The 14765-nt window shown below is 46.6% G+C and overlaps 1 protein-coding gene across 1 annotated transcript; it reads right to left on the bottom strand.

Moving 5' to 3' along the window:
• Positions 1-8519: 8519 nt before the first annotated feature.
• On the bottom strand, positions 8520-13965 carry ZNF648 (zinc finger protein 648). Its single transcript, XM_002919375.4, has 2 exons — positions 13852-13965; positions 8520-10987 (listed from the first exon to the last, which is right to left on the bottom strand). Exon 2 carries the CDS (start codon positions 10924-10926, stop codon positions 9220-9222), a length of 1707 nt encoding a protein of 568 aa, XP_002919421.2. The 5' UTR covers positions 10927-10987; positions 13852-13965; the 3' UTR covers positions 8520-9219.
• Positions 13966-14765: the final 800 nt, after the last annotated feature.

Below are 14765 nucleotides of genomic sequence, written 5' to 3'. Positions count from 1 at the left end.
GTCTTTGGTGGGGCTTACTTTGTAAGTCTGCTATAGTCCTTTCCTATTGTAACTTACTTAAGTTCCTGGGTTAGGGTGCTGGACACATATTTGGAAGTGAAATCAATCTAACAGATGTTCTTAAATTAAAGCCAATTGATGAGCTTTACAAAGTCTATGTCTCCCTGAAACCACAAAGGAAAACATTGGTAATGTGGATTATTTTGATAGGATCCATAGCTTTTATTGGATTCTCAAAGAACCTGTTCAGAACTACTTTACAAAATTTAGGGAGTGGCTTTGAGTCTCATTGACTCTACTTTCATCACTGTCTTTAGTTCTTTATGGATTCTCTCAGAACTGATGTATCATTACAAAAGGACCATCTTTAATATACCTCTAATGAATGCCTTCTTTTACGTTTATGATTATATTGGCATTAACCTCTTTTGCGTGGTGCAAGTTACGTTTTAAGATTTTTTTGAAATTCGATGGAAGGAGAAGAATTTGGAAAATTGCATGCTGAAATTGCAAACTTGTTTTTGCTTTCCATCTTTACCCAGTTAATAAGTGGTGATGGTAGAAAACAATCTGAAATAAGTAATACGGTGATGGAATAACTTGAAAGCTTAAGTAGATAGTTTAATTGAGATGGAAACTGGTATGATGAATGGCTCTTAGGAGACAGAAATGGCTGTAGATTGAGAATTGAAAATGCAATCTTAAAGCCATTTTATTAGTATAAAGAGAAAATGTAAACATTTCCATCTTAATCTGTTCTAAGTATTATTTAAATCTACCATAATTTCTGAAATTAATAGAGCCCATTAAAGTTATGACCTTTAGTAAATTTAAAGGGTAAAAATCAAACCACTTTAAAGTAAAAAAGAGGATCTGGTAGAATAGAAAGAGGTCTGGACTGCCACTGGGAGCTGTGCAATTTGCAGCCCCTCACTTGGAAAATAGTGATCTCTGAGGTCCACTGCAGTTCCAAAATTTCTTTGCTTAAGTGACAGGAGAAAATAGATTTCTACTGTCCTTTCAGCTACCTGAAGTGAAATAAATGATTATCGCTTAATGTTCATGGTTGCAAGAAGGACCCGATACTCTTCGTTTTGCAGTAGGCTAGTCAGCTAAACAGCAGCCACCTAAAGATAGTACTTAAAGATGCTAGTCCTTGGAACCTGTAAATGGGATAAAGGATTTTGAGATGGGGAGATTTTCTGGATGATGTGGGTGCACTCTAAATGCCATCATAGTGTCTTTATAGGAGAAAGGCAGAGAGAGATTTGACACAGACAGAAAAGAAGACAATATGACTATGGAGACAGAGATTGGAATGATGCAGTCTCACGACAAGGAACACTAGCAGCTACCAGAAGCTGGAAGAGAGAAGGAACGGATTCTCCCCTAGAGCCTCCAGAAGGTGCTTGGCTCTGCGACACCCTGACTTTAGCCCAATGATACCGATTTCAGACTTCTGGCTTCCAGAATACCAAGGAGATAAACTTCTGTTGTCGCTAGCTTCTTAGGTTGTGGCACTTCGTTACGTAGCCAGAGGAAACTAATACAAGTGACTCACACACTCATATGCAGACATCCAGACATCATGATTGTGGAGCTAATTACATGGGGGAAGATGGGGTGCACGTGAACTACATCTCTGTGTTGTCTGTTTAGAGTTATACAGTCCCAGGTTGACAGAGAACGATTAAATATATATTTCCAGATGTATGTCTTGTGATTTCAGAAGGTCAGGGAGCTGTCTCTCCCAAATGTCTCCCTCCACTGATGCCTAAAATTCCTTTTTTAGGACACACCTTTTGCCATCTCAAAATGGAAAAACTAGGTATCTGTGTATTTGTTTCCCACCACTTTCCTTTCAGGAATGAGTGAGGAGGGACCTTCACCAGGCGGGCCGTTGCCTCACCTTTGTGTCTATGTTACCCTCTTATTCAACTCCTCTCCCTCAGTAACCCCCTTGGTCCTTGAAGGCGGGAATTCCAAGGTGATGGTGAGAAGGAGAAATGGGAAAGGCTTGCTGTGGTACTTACAGGAGGCCGAGGACAGGGCAGTGGGCACAAACCGGGTTTAGGAGAAGAGACAGTGTTTATAGCAGAAGGAACACTGACTGCCCAGTGAGCCAAGGGAGAAGCCTGGGGCTGGACCTTAGGTCCACACTCCTGCCCCCACTTCAAGGTGAGGCCGTTCAGCTGCACAGATCTGAGCTGGTGTTCTGGTTCCATGCTTCCTAGCTATGTGATCTTGGATATGTTGCTTATGCTTCCCACAGCTTTGTTTTCTTATCTGAAAAGTGGGGATAACACTACTTTCATAGAGCTGTGTTTTAGATTCTAGAGAATTAGAGATTTCTCCACTTTCTAGGGAAGACCATGCATTAGTTCACTTATCTCCATGAATTAGGAATTGCAATGTTTAAAAAAAAAATGGTGACTAAAAGGGTTTCATTCATATTATTCCTTATCAAATGTGGTGCTGGTGTCCGGATATTACCCACAGTGCTTCTGACCTTTCCCACAAGGTCCCTTTTGCTGGGTCCTTGAGTTAGGATGGCTCACGTGGCAATGGGGCAGATGACACAGGGTTTCCTGACTACCAGCCAAGCTTCTGCCAGCCTTCACAGTAACCACTGTTTGGGGATGGAGGGGAATGTGGTGCCAAGAAGGTGATGTGTTCCAACCCCTCTGTCAATTTTCTTAGAGCAGAAATCAGGGCTCATGATGACATCTAATGACTGCATTCTCACTCATTCGGAACAAGTTATTCTCTATATTACGGCTTGTTAGCTATTGCTGCATTAACAAATTACCAAGCAAAACTTTGCAGCTTAAAATAATAAGCATTTATTATTTTACACAGTTTCCAAGGATCAGGAATTTGGGAGCCACTTAGACAAATAGTTCTGGCTTCGGGTCTCTCATGAGGTTTCAATCAAGTAGTCAGCCAGGTCTGTAGTCATCTGGACTCTCGGCTGGAGCTGAAGGGTCCCCTACCAGCTGACCAATGTGGCTGTTAGAGGACTTCCTCACCACAAGGACCTCTTTATAAGGCTGCTCATGACATGGTGGCTGGCATCCCTCAGAGCAAGTAATGGGGGGCAGAGAGGAGAGAGAGAGAGAGAGAGAAAGCAAGCAGTGGAAACTACAATGCTGGTGATCTAGCCTCAGAAGTTGTGCAGTGACACTTCTCCTTTGTTCCATTGATTAGAACCAAGGCACTGAGTCCAGCCCACACAAAAAAGGAGGGAGATTAGACTGACTTCTTAAAGGGAGGAGTATCAGAATTTACAGGCATATTTTTAATCTTTATTTAATTTTTAAATTCTTTGGTTTTTTTAAAAAAATTCAGCTTTATTGAGGTACAATTGACACATAACACTGTAAGATATTTAAAGTAGACACTGGTGATTTAATACACAAATACATCATGGAAGGGTTCTCCCCGTCGAGGTAACACATCCATCACCTCACATGGTTATCTTTTTTTTTTTTTTTTTTTTTTTTTTTTTTTTTTTTTTGGTAAAAACACTTAAGTTCTACTCTCAACATATTTCAGTTATACAATACAATGTTAACAACTACAATCACTGTGTTTTACCTCAGATCCTCAGGTCTCATTCATCTTATAGCTGAAATTTTGTACCCTTTGGCCAACATCTCCCCAATTCCCACACCCCCGTCTCTGGCAGCCACTCTTCTCTCTGGTTCTATGAGCGTGATTTTTTTTAAAAGATTTTATTTATTTATTTGACAGAGAGAGAGACAGCCAGCGAGAGAGGGAACACAAGCAGGGGGAGTGGGAGAGGAAGAAGCAGGCTCACAGCAGAGGAGCCTGATGTGGGGCTCGATCCCATAACGCCAGGATCACGGCCCGAGCCGAAGGCAGACGCTTAACTGCTGTGCCACCCAGGCGCCCCTTAGTGTGATTTTTTTTTTTTGGATTCCACATATAAATGACATCGTACAGCATTTGTCTTTCTCAANATCCCATAACGCCGGGATCACGCCCTGAGCCAAAGGCAGACGCTTAACTGCTGTGCCACCCAGGCACCCCTTAGTGTGATTTTTTTTTTGGATTCCACATATAAATGACATCATACAGCATTTGTCTTTCTCAGTCTGACTTATCTCATTTAGCATACATAATGTCCTCAACATGTCTTTCTCTGTGGTCACAAATGGGAGATTTCCCTCTTTCTCATGGCTAACTAATATTCCATTGTGTGTGTGTATGTGTACACCAGAACTTTTTTATCCATTCACCCCTTGATGGATACTTATGTGGGCATATTTTTTTAAACCACCACAATGGCAGAAAATAAAAATGCAAGCAAGCATGATTTCTAAACCAAAAGGTGGGGGGGTTGCTGCATGTTCTCCATGTGGCAGATATGCAATCCGTTCCTTAGAAGGAGCACATAGACCTCACTGATCCTTGCTTAACAATACTGATACACAATGGCCAAGACCTGTTAGTCTTCTCTGCTTTTCTGGAGAAGAAAACTGTTGCATATCCCACACGGGGATATTTTTCAATGGTCTCCCATAACACATTGTTGTAGGGATGAGTTGGGATGATGGACATAGTGTCTGACCCCTAAAAAGTGTTCACTGAATGGTAGCTGCTATTATGCTGTCACCAAACCTTATTGACTCCACCTCTGAAATATTGGACATTTCTTCATCTTATTTACTAACACTACTTGTCCTTGACTTCATCTGAACTACCACCGAAGATCTTGCTTCCCTCCTTGTCCTCAGCCTCCTCCACATCCTCTTTGCTTTACAGAAGAGGTCAGTTTTACTTTAAATCCTAATTATAGCTTCGGGTTTATGCAAGCTCCATTTATTCACTGAACCGGTCTACTGAGTGCTTGACGCTCCTGGGACAGGGAAACTCTAAGGCAATTTGACTGAGTGTGTGGGAAGTGGTTAAGGAGAAAACATGGAAAAATATTATCCAGCCATTGTGGAAAATTTTTAACTGCTCTGGCATGGTTTTATGCAGAATGGGGAGAGGGCAACTGATGTTAAAAATGAGCTTCCCTCTCAACTTTAAAAAGACACCATTTTCTGGCTTGAGGAAACATTGTCATTCCATCTTTGGCAATATTTTCATTGGTCATTGAGGTTGTAGTCCACAGTCTAGGTCTGAGTCTAGCAATGACATCTGCTTGAGTAGTCCATCAATTAAATTGATGTTTTCCTTCCCTCCAAGAATTTTTAAGGCTTAGTTGGAACTCCTGGATGATCTGTTGGGTTCATATCAGAGGTAATATAGCTGTTAATGTGCATGCATTTGGATGATAAAATTTTGTGTGAATGTTGAGTGTCAAGATTCTTTGCTGGTGTATTTTTCTGTGTATAGCATAGACACAGAATGTTTTGTTAGTGAGATAAAACATTGGTGGGCCTTCAAGGAACCATGGCTCCGTTAACTCAAATCCCTTTCTCCTGGTCGGCTTCTTGACAGCTTCTCTACGGGATTCATGATGACTAGCTGCCAACCCAGGCTCTCCCAAATCCATTCTTAAGTAATCCATAGGTCTTCCTTCCTGGGTCATGCCATGATTTCTGCTGTTCTGTGTTTCAACCATTATCTTCTCTTGAATTTATGGCCACCTACTTTTAAAACACATGTCATCAATAATTGCATTGTATTCTTCTATGCCAAACAGAGACAGTTGGACCTGTGGTTAACAGCACAGTCTCTGGAGCCATTAAATGGCTCCACTTAATGCCCAAGTGTCAATCATCATTATGCTATGCTCTAGCTATGATCTCTTGGGCAATATAACTTCTTTGTCTCTTGATGTCCTCACCTTAAAACTAAGGATAATAATCACAATAGGTTTACTTTAATGTTTAAATAGTTAATATGTACGGAACACTTAAAACAGTCCCACGCACACTGAATACTATGTAAGGTGCTAACTATTATCACTATCATCAAAAGGACATGGATCATGATGACTGTGGACTCTGTTGACTGTATCAAGGGAATGTTAATTAAGTGGAATCTTATAAATGATCATTTTTATCTGGTATATCCAAATTAATTTTTACAAACTAAACTGTGGAAATGGCACTAGTCTAGAAAGACGCTTTCAATTCTATTACAAAGAAGGCCCTGCTCTGATTTTTAATTACAGAACAGGGAAATAAGATTGTCTGCTGTAATGTAAAGGTTTATAAAAAACTAGAAAACTAGAAAAGTAGTTCACTATTATTTGGGGTAACAATCTGAGCCAGAATACACTTATTCAAACACTGGTTCTTCTGCAAACAGAGGATTCAGATGCCCCCACTTTGGATGGGCAAACTTTACTGGGCAGAATTTGTGCCATACCAGTTTGTAGCTGGTTGACTTCCCTTTTGTATCTGCTTCTCCACTCCATGAATTGGGGCCTTTCACTTGAGCACCACTGTCCAGCCCAGTGACCTGTGGCTACAGTAAGGGGACTGCATTCCCCTGCAACACATATTCAATATGATCCTTGCAGCTGGTATGAGAAAAGACTGGTCAGGAGAATTTTCCTTAAAATGTGATTGATTATGTGATACCACTGAAGGATGAAGTTCTCCTCAGTCTCTTCAGTATATTATCATCCCTTTTATTCCAGAAACACAGTATGTAGCTCCAAAGATACCAAGCACAAGCTAACTTAGTTTTTTTTCTTCCTATTAACAAAAAGTACACACTCTCTCCCCAAAGGTGTGCCCATCTGGAAGCTATACCTGGATACTGATTATGGGACCACATCAAAACCTGCTTGCTACTTTGAGTCCATCATATCCAAGTCGGGAGGTATTCTAGCAGTTTGAGCCTATTTTTGATCTCATTCTATTGTGATCTCATCCTGGTTGCCTGCTTATTTTCATGTTATCTGCTTACTAGATGATAAAAGGTAATTATCACCAATAATTAATTGTACCAGAGGTCCCAACTTGGCTGTGCATCAGAAAATATGAGAAGCTTAAAAAATTAGAATCCAAGATGCACAGCAGACCTGTTTCAATATTCAAAACTAGGACTCAACAAGTTGTGTGGTTAACAAACAGCTCAGGTAACCTCTACAGCCATTCTAGGAACTGGTTTGGGGAACAACTGTCTTAAAAACTTATAGAAGCAAAATAATTTTTTTAATTATCAAAACTGTAGTAACAACCATCTTNCTCTACAGCCATTCTAGGAACTGGTTTGGAAAACAACTGTCTTAAAAACTTATAGAAGCAAAATAATTTTTTTAATTATCAAAACTGTAGTAACAACCATCTTTTAAAAAAAGAATACAAAGAAAGAAGAGAAATAATGACTTCAGTCTTCAAGGATTTCATTGGTTACCCANTTTAAAAGAAGAATACAAAGAAAGAAGAGAAATAATGACTTCAGTCTTCAAGGATTTCATTGGTTACCCAGGAAAAATATACTAACCTTTACTCTGTTCATAATAATAAGGCTATGGTTGATTTTTATGACTTCCAACAATTTAATACCTGTGCCTTCAGCCAAATTTCCTTTTCTGGCAGGATAATTCCAATTTTTATTGTCCCATTATTATCACTCCTAATTAGCCAATGCAGATGCAGAAGCTGAAGCCAAGGTCATATCACTGGTAAATGATGGGGATGGAATAACTCAACCGTTGGCCCTCATGCCAGACCCTGAACCAGCTAACTNATTGGTCCTCATGCCAGACCCTGAACCAGCTAACTCTGTTGGTTGGACGGGCAGATATGTCTAAGGGAGTTAAGACACAAAACCTCCAGGCATGCAGTCTGAACTCTTCTCCTAAGGTTTCCTTTGTCAGACAAAGTATGATAACATGTACCGCTTCTCTTTGGCTCCCATGTGTCAAGGTGGAATTCAAGAGAAGTTCATAGTTGACACCCTTTGGTGGCAATTTTCAGAATATGCTAAAAAGATATCCACAGAAGGAGAGTACTAAACAGTCTTATGGAATATCTTATTCCATGTTTGCCCCTGTGCATCAAGGGAACTCTGTGAAGTCATGGATTCTTCACAGCTGGGGTCCAGAGCTAAGAACTACTGACTTGAAATTATAGAAAATCAATACATTTTGAAGAATGGCTGTTGGCAATACACAGATTTCAAATAACCTCATTAGAGAGTAATTGTGAATCATGTGGGTTTCCAAACCTGGTTTTAAGACTCTGAAACAAAGACAAACCAATTGGCACATGGGCAAGGGGTATTTTATTTTATCTACTTCAAATTGGAGCTAATGACCTGGAAAATTTAAGTGAATCTAAGAGGTTTCTTGAATTATGGTCAGGCCCATTTGGAGAAATGTTATATATCTCTCTGTAAATGGGCATATTACTCTCTGTAAATTACATATGGTTTAAGTCCCCAGGGCGGGAGCAGGGTAAGAGGTGGCTGGACAGGAAGCACGTGTACATTCTGTGGGTGAGACTCAGATTAGATCCAGTTTACAAGTTTGACTGTAAAGAGGAAGGGAATTCTTTTTCAGATGCTAAGATTGTTCTGGACGCACAGAATAACTGGTTCCAAAACATAGGACACAAATTCCCCTCTCTTAAAGATAAAGGCCTTTTCTACTTCAAAGCCAAGACCCATTTCCCAAGGGTAAAGTAATTTTGGTAGGAAAGTGAAATGATGTGTTATCTGGCTTGGTCTGAGCTAACCTCAGGGAGGTTTTGCTGCTTTGGAAGAGTTGCTCACAGAAACCACTTCCGGGGATTCCTTTATTCATGTAAAAACTGAAAAGTACCTTTCTCCCCAAGAGGACCAGCCCCTGATGCCTTCTTGGTATTTGCATATGGCTTTGAGGGCAGGACAGGACCATCTTTTTCTTCATTGGATCCCTGGAGGCTTGCACAGTGCCCAGGACATAATTCCCAATCCACTGAAATCCCCCCACCAAGGAACTCAACTCCTGACCAGTTCTCACTACTGTTTCTTATCTTTTTCCAATTGAATATGACCTCTGAGATTCAGAAGAAAGACTGATACGAAACCACACAGGCGGTACCAGCCTTCCTGTTACTTTTTACACAAGAGATCGAACACATGTATCCAATGGATTACCCCATGGCCGGTGACCCGTGGGGAGGAAAGGCTGACCGGTGGGGCTAGGTGACATTACCACGTGAATGGGCTTGTCCATGGAGGAGGGTTCCAAGCAATGAGGTCGGCAGTGTGTTCACCTTCCCTGAGGGTTGGCTGCTAGAGCCTTCACTCATCAGAGCAGGAGGGGATGGGCTCCTTCTTGCAGGTACTGTGCTTGGCTCGGTGCCGCTGGAGGTGATTGGACCTGGTGAAGGCCTGGCCGCAGTCCTCACACTGGTAAGGCCTCTCCCCGTTGTGCACCCGAATGTGCTGGGCGAGCTCCGAGGCGATTCGGAAGGCCCGGCCGCACTCGGCACAGAGGAAGCCTTTCTCCCCGGAGTGGATCTGCTGGTGCCGCTTCAGGGTGGAGGAGCGGGCAAAGGCCCGGCCACACTGCGCGCAAGGAAAGGGCCTCTCGCCCGTGTGGATGCGCTGGTGGCGCACCAGGCGCGAGGGCTGCGCGAAGGCCACGCCGCAGTCGGCGCACTTGAAGGGCCTCTGGCCCGTGTGCAGCGTCTGGTGCTCAATCAGGTTGGAGGATTTGGTGAAGCACTTGCCGCAGGTGGGGCAGGGGAAGGGCCGTTCGCCCGAATGCACGCGCTGGTGCTCCATCATCCGGCTGGCCACGGCGAACTCCCTGTCGCAGGCGGGGCAGCGGAAGGGCTTCTCGCCCAGGTGCGTGCGCTGGTGGCGCAGCAGCGACAGCGGCTTGTTGAAGGTCAGACCGCACTCGGCGCACGGGAAGGGCTTGTTGTTGCTGTGCATGTTACGCTGGTGTTTGCGCAGGTCGGAGGAGCGCACGAAGGCCTTCCCGCAGTCCGGGCACGGGTAGGGCTTCTCGCCCGTGTGGGTGCGGATGTGCTTGCGGTGGTCTGAGGACCACGTGTAGGCCTTGTCGCAGAAGGGGCACTGGTAGGGCCGCTCGCCGGTATGCAGGCGCCGGTGCTGCTGGAGCGTGCCCCGGTGGGAGTAGGCCTTCCCGCACAGCTCGCAAGCGTAAGGCTTGGTGCCCCGCGGCTGCGAGGGACTCAGAGGGTTGCTGGGCCTCTGGAAGACCCTTCCTCCCCGCAGGCACTTATTATAGGGGTGCGCCTCCCCTTGCCCACCCTCGCGCGCACCCTTCTGGCCCTTCCTACCGGTCCGCGCTTTGGCCAGCTCCGCTGCGGCCAGGCTGACTTGGGGGGAAGCCCCCCGGGCCAGGGCACGCGTCTCCTGCGTGGGGAGGTCCCAGCTGCCCCCGGGATTGGGGAAGCACATCAGAGAGGAGTTGTCTGGGGACGTGTCTACATCTCTCTGTGCACAGAAGTGTCTTCCCGTCTCAGGGAAGCTGGATGGGACCCCCAAGGCAGCATCCAGGTTCGCCCTGGAGTCTCCGTCATCTCCGGCAGGTAGTGAGTCCCTAAGCTGTTGCGTCCGACCTAGCAACTTGTGTGAGAGGTCGCTAGGGAGGGTCCCCGGAGCTGTGCCTGGTCCTGGGGAGTCCTGGGTCTGCGTGATCTTGAACTCATCTCTTCCCCAGCTGGCCTTCTTCCCAGGCACCACCACCGGTTCCTTCCCCAGGCTCCTGGCACTGAAGGAGCAGGAGAATTTCTCTTCCTCACCGGGCGGATGATGCCATGGCAAGTCAGGCTTATCTTGAGTCACGTGGGAGCTGCTTCTTGGACAGCCCTGGTGATCAGGGTCCCCAGGGCTCTCTTTGTCTCCTGCCTCCCTGCCATCTTCATCCTCTCTGTCCGAGCTCATGCTCAGGATCTGGGGGTCATGAGCTTCGTCCCCCAAGCTAGAGAGAGGAGACTCCTTGCCCCACCTTTCCTGGGGGTCCACCTGTGTCATGACGTTCAGGCACTTCTATTCTTGCTCCTCCGAGACAGAACCTTTGCTTAGCTCAGGATACCTGCACAAAGGAAGGTATTTTGTTTGTTTAATATATACATATTTTGTTTTTGTGTATTCTTACAGAAACATTTTTATTATTGAATTATAGTTGGCATACAATGTCATATTCACATAGGTTTAATTTAGGTAAATCATACACACATGTATGTATACATATACACATATTTATCGTGTGTTTCTTTTTTTTCCACTAAGTACTGTCTTTTTTTTTTTCTTTACAAAAATGGTTTTTTCAGTTACCTTCAGTTTAAATGTTTAGCTTTTCCCCAAGTGTGCCATATTTATCCCACGGCCTCATGTATTTCCGGCAAACCCCACAGGCCCCGAGCTGTGCCTGTACCCTGATTTGAGAAGCATAGACTTAGGGTTTGACAGCAAGGCATGAGACAAGAAAGCCACTGAGTTTTATTTTCTAAGTGATTTTATTTTAGCTTGAAGACACGGAGAAAGCCTGGTAGGGTTGGCTAGTAAGGATTATTTGTGTGAGCGATATGTTTTACAGGAGTCACTGGAGTGAGAGGCAGGCTCCTGCAGGCCTGGGGGTGAAGGGCAATTTCTGACCAGAGGGCTGAGTTTACTTTTGGCTGGAGGGAACCTTTTGGGAATCTCGGAGGGGGTAAGGCTAGCAGTTTTACTTTCTGGGCAGACATTGGGAGCCAGGCAAAATGCTGAGCACCTCGCAAGCAGGATTTCATGTTTTCTTCCCAGCAACCTTTAAGAGAGATGGTGTTACTATTTTATGATTCTTTCCATTTTACAGACCAGGGTAGTGAGGTCTAATGAGGTTTCCTCTCTGCCCAAGGCCACACTGCTCAGGGACAGCAGCGCTGAGGCCTCCCTTTCACTCCGAGGCCATGATGTTAAACCCCAAGCTGTAGGTACGTCCTCCCAGGCCTCTAGCGCGAGGCCTGCCCTGGGCCTGGGCCCTGCCCAAAAGCGGCCACAGCATCCTGGGGGGAGAGCCACTGCTTTCTGCAGGCATCAAAGCCCCTTGTGTTTTCTGGGCCAAGGAGCCTTGGCTATGGGGCCTCACCACTGGGCTCCTCCCTGCTCTTGTTGACCCAAATTGCCCTTCTCAGAGAAAGAGGCCAGGACACGCACTGTGGAGACTGTTGCCGGGGGTGGTCAAGAGTATTAGTCACTGAGTGTTTACTTTCGGAAAGCTCCTTCTTTCCTTCTCCGCCCACCTTCCACTGTCTCCGGTGGGATAAGAGGAGCCGTCTCTGCACTTGGTGGCTCCAATGTGCTCCCCATCGGGCAGGAGGCGTTTTGCCCCTGCCAGCAAGAGCTAGTCATTCGCTCAACAGATGGTACCGAACCCTCAAAATCATATGCTTGTGCATCGCCAAGTGTCTCAGAGCCTTGTTTTCTTCATCGGGAAGATGGACGATAACAGGCCTACTGTATGGTGTGTGTGAAGCTCCTGTCTACAGCAGTCAGGGGCTGTGCGGTGTCCCTACACTGTCAGCTCCTCTGCCCCCAGCAGGACTTCTGGGAGGCATCCAGATGGACAGTTGTAGCAGTTTGGTGGTCAAGGTGCACATAATAAAGCCATATCCTAGCCCCACCTCATCAATCTGCCCTGCCCCCAGCTCTTGCCTGATCATAAACCCAGTTACTGTGAGTGTGTGTGTGTCTGTGTGTGTGTGTATAGAGGAGGGGAGCAATGGGGAGGAATCCTCACTTTGTACTTGGAAAGAGAAACCACAGATGGAGGGAGGCCATAATGCCATGGTGGCTGGGGTCCAGCATCTTATGTCCCTATGTGGCCTGAAGCCCAGGGACCACTCCTTCCCTCTGACCACCCTTTCTATCCCCATAACAGGTCAGATTGTGGCTGGCATAGCCCTGGACAGGCAACCAGGCCTGATGTATTTTCAGCACACTGGTTCTTAGAAGAGTGGCTGCATGCGTGTGTATGCGTGTGCATGCATGCGTGCACGCGCGCGTGTGTGTGTGTGTGTGTGTGGTTAATAGAAGGGACACAGCGAGGGCCAGCTCAACACGGTTTGCTCNTTTCAGCACACTGGTTCTTAGAAGAGTGGCTGCATGCGTGTGTATGCGTGTGCATGCATGCGTGCACGCGCGTGTGTGTGTGTGGTTAATAGAAGGGACACAGCGAGGGCCAGCTCAACACGGTTTGCTGAGGCCAGCGTGCCTGATCAGGGACTGAGGTCCACCAGCACGGACAGCAAAGGGTTGCTGGATTTGATTGAAACCGACTTCTTGGGCTTCCTAGCCCCGCTTCAGCGCACGGACCCAACTTTACATACGTGTCTCCTTCCCCTCCTCTGGACCACAGGTGAGCCTGCTCGGGCGGCACGCAGCGCTCTGCCAGCTCCCAGCTCCTCAGAAGCCTGGCAGAAGATTGTCTTTTCAGATGGGAAATCCCTCCCCTGTCTGAAGCCACAGCCCGAGGGAGTATATCCTGCTTTCTTCCTCCTGGAGGTTCTCCCTTGACCACCGACAAGACCAAGAGGAAGGCAGGGGCTCAGGGTGGGATTTTCTGGCCGAGTCTACATAAATACTCCTGGTCTGGAAGAACACTGGTGCCACGCTGTGGCTGGAGCGTCTGCTCTCCAGCGACGCTGACCCCCAGAAGCTGTCAGAGCACAGCCCTTTCCTGGAACTTCCACCACCCTTGCCAGCCAGGAGTGGCCCAAATGCAGCCTCCGGCTTGCTTACCTCATACAGGGACACCTTGCAGAAGCCTGGCCTAAGGGCAGCTGCGGCCCCTGCCCCTCTTCCTGCCTTCCTTCCATAGATTGTTCTAGGTCCATCCCAGGGCAGCCACCTCCCGCCTTCTCCTCTGCCTTTAGGCCTGGCTCTCTACCTTTGGCTCTGACACAAATAGTTGCTTACCTGGGAAATGCAGACAGCTGCGTGGGTCCCCCACCCCGGCTTCTGTCACATGTGGCCTCTCAGCCCCTGGAACCCGAGTTTGGTACAAATCAGCAGAGATGGTGTCTCTGTCCCTCACGCTTTTGTGTCCAGCCCAGCAGCTGCAGAGAGAGCTTCAGGAGGTGGGGCCAGCGTAATACACTCGACCTTCCTGCCTGCATCCCAGAGAGCAGCCTGGGAAATAGAGCGGGGCTGCCCTCTCTCACTGCCTGAATGATCCTGCTTTCCCTCTGCTCCCGCCTCCCCTCCTGCCAGAGCCTCCCTCCCGCCCCCCTCCTCCCTCAGAAAGGTTGCTCAGTCCTCCTGCAGGTGGCCCTTCCCTCTGCTAGCTCTCATTGCGGCTTCCCAGCAGAGCAAGCAGTCCCTCCTTCAGTCCTGCCCTGATATGTCCATAGGCCACTGCCGCATGCTAGCTTCCTGGGGAAGCATGCTTTTTCCCTTGCTGGCAGGCAGGACAGGGTAAACTATATTCCTACCTCCCCCTTCCTGGTGCCCACCTTTTGTAGCACTGGGGTTTGAACAGGGATGTTTCCAGAATTTTTTGAAGTACTCATTGGCTCAAAGATGCCCATAGCAATTTCACTGGAGGTGGGATGCCGGGAGATTGTTTTATCTCCTTATTCATATGGATGCTAGGCCTGTCTGGGACCTCTCTTCATCTTTCAGCATTGGTTCCCATGCAGGTTCATTTTAAAGAGAATGACTGGCCCAGGATATGAGACTCACTGTGTCTGGAACTTATACCCACTCAAGTCTAATGTGTCTTTATTAAGGTGAAAGCTCAGGACATTAAAATAGGAGATGGGAATATGGTACCTGGGATGTCCCTAGGTGGCCAAAAAGCACGCTGGTTGACAGCAGGGTTCTGGGACTGG

This window comes from Ailuropoda melanoleuca, chromosome 8 (assembly GCF_002007445.2).
Source record: "Ailuropoda melanoleuca isolate Jingjing chromosome 8, ASM200744v2, whole genome shotgun sequence".
NCBI lineage: Eukaryota > Metazoa > Chordata > Mammalia > Carnivora > Ursidae > Ailuropoda > Ailuropoda melanoleuca.
Note: the sequence above shows the minus strand (reverse complement) of the source record. Positions and strands in the feature narration are given on the sequence as shown.

What these genes read in the sequence shown, in the direction of transcription:
- ZNF648 (XM_002919375.4), bottom strand. Translation starts at nt 10,926, where the DNA reads ATGACACAGGTGGACCCCCAGGAAAGGTGGGGCAAGGAGTCTCCTCTC.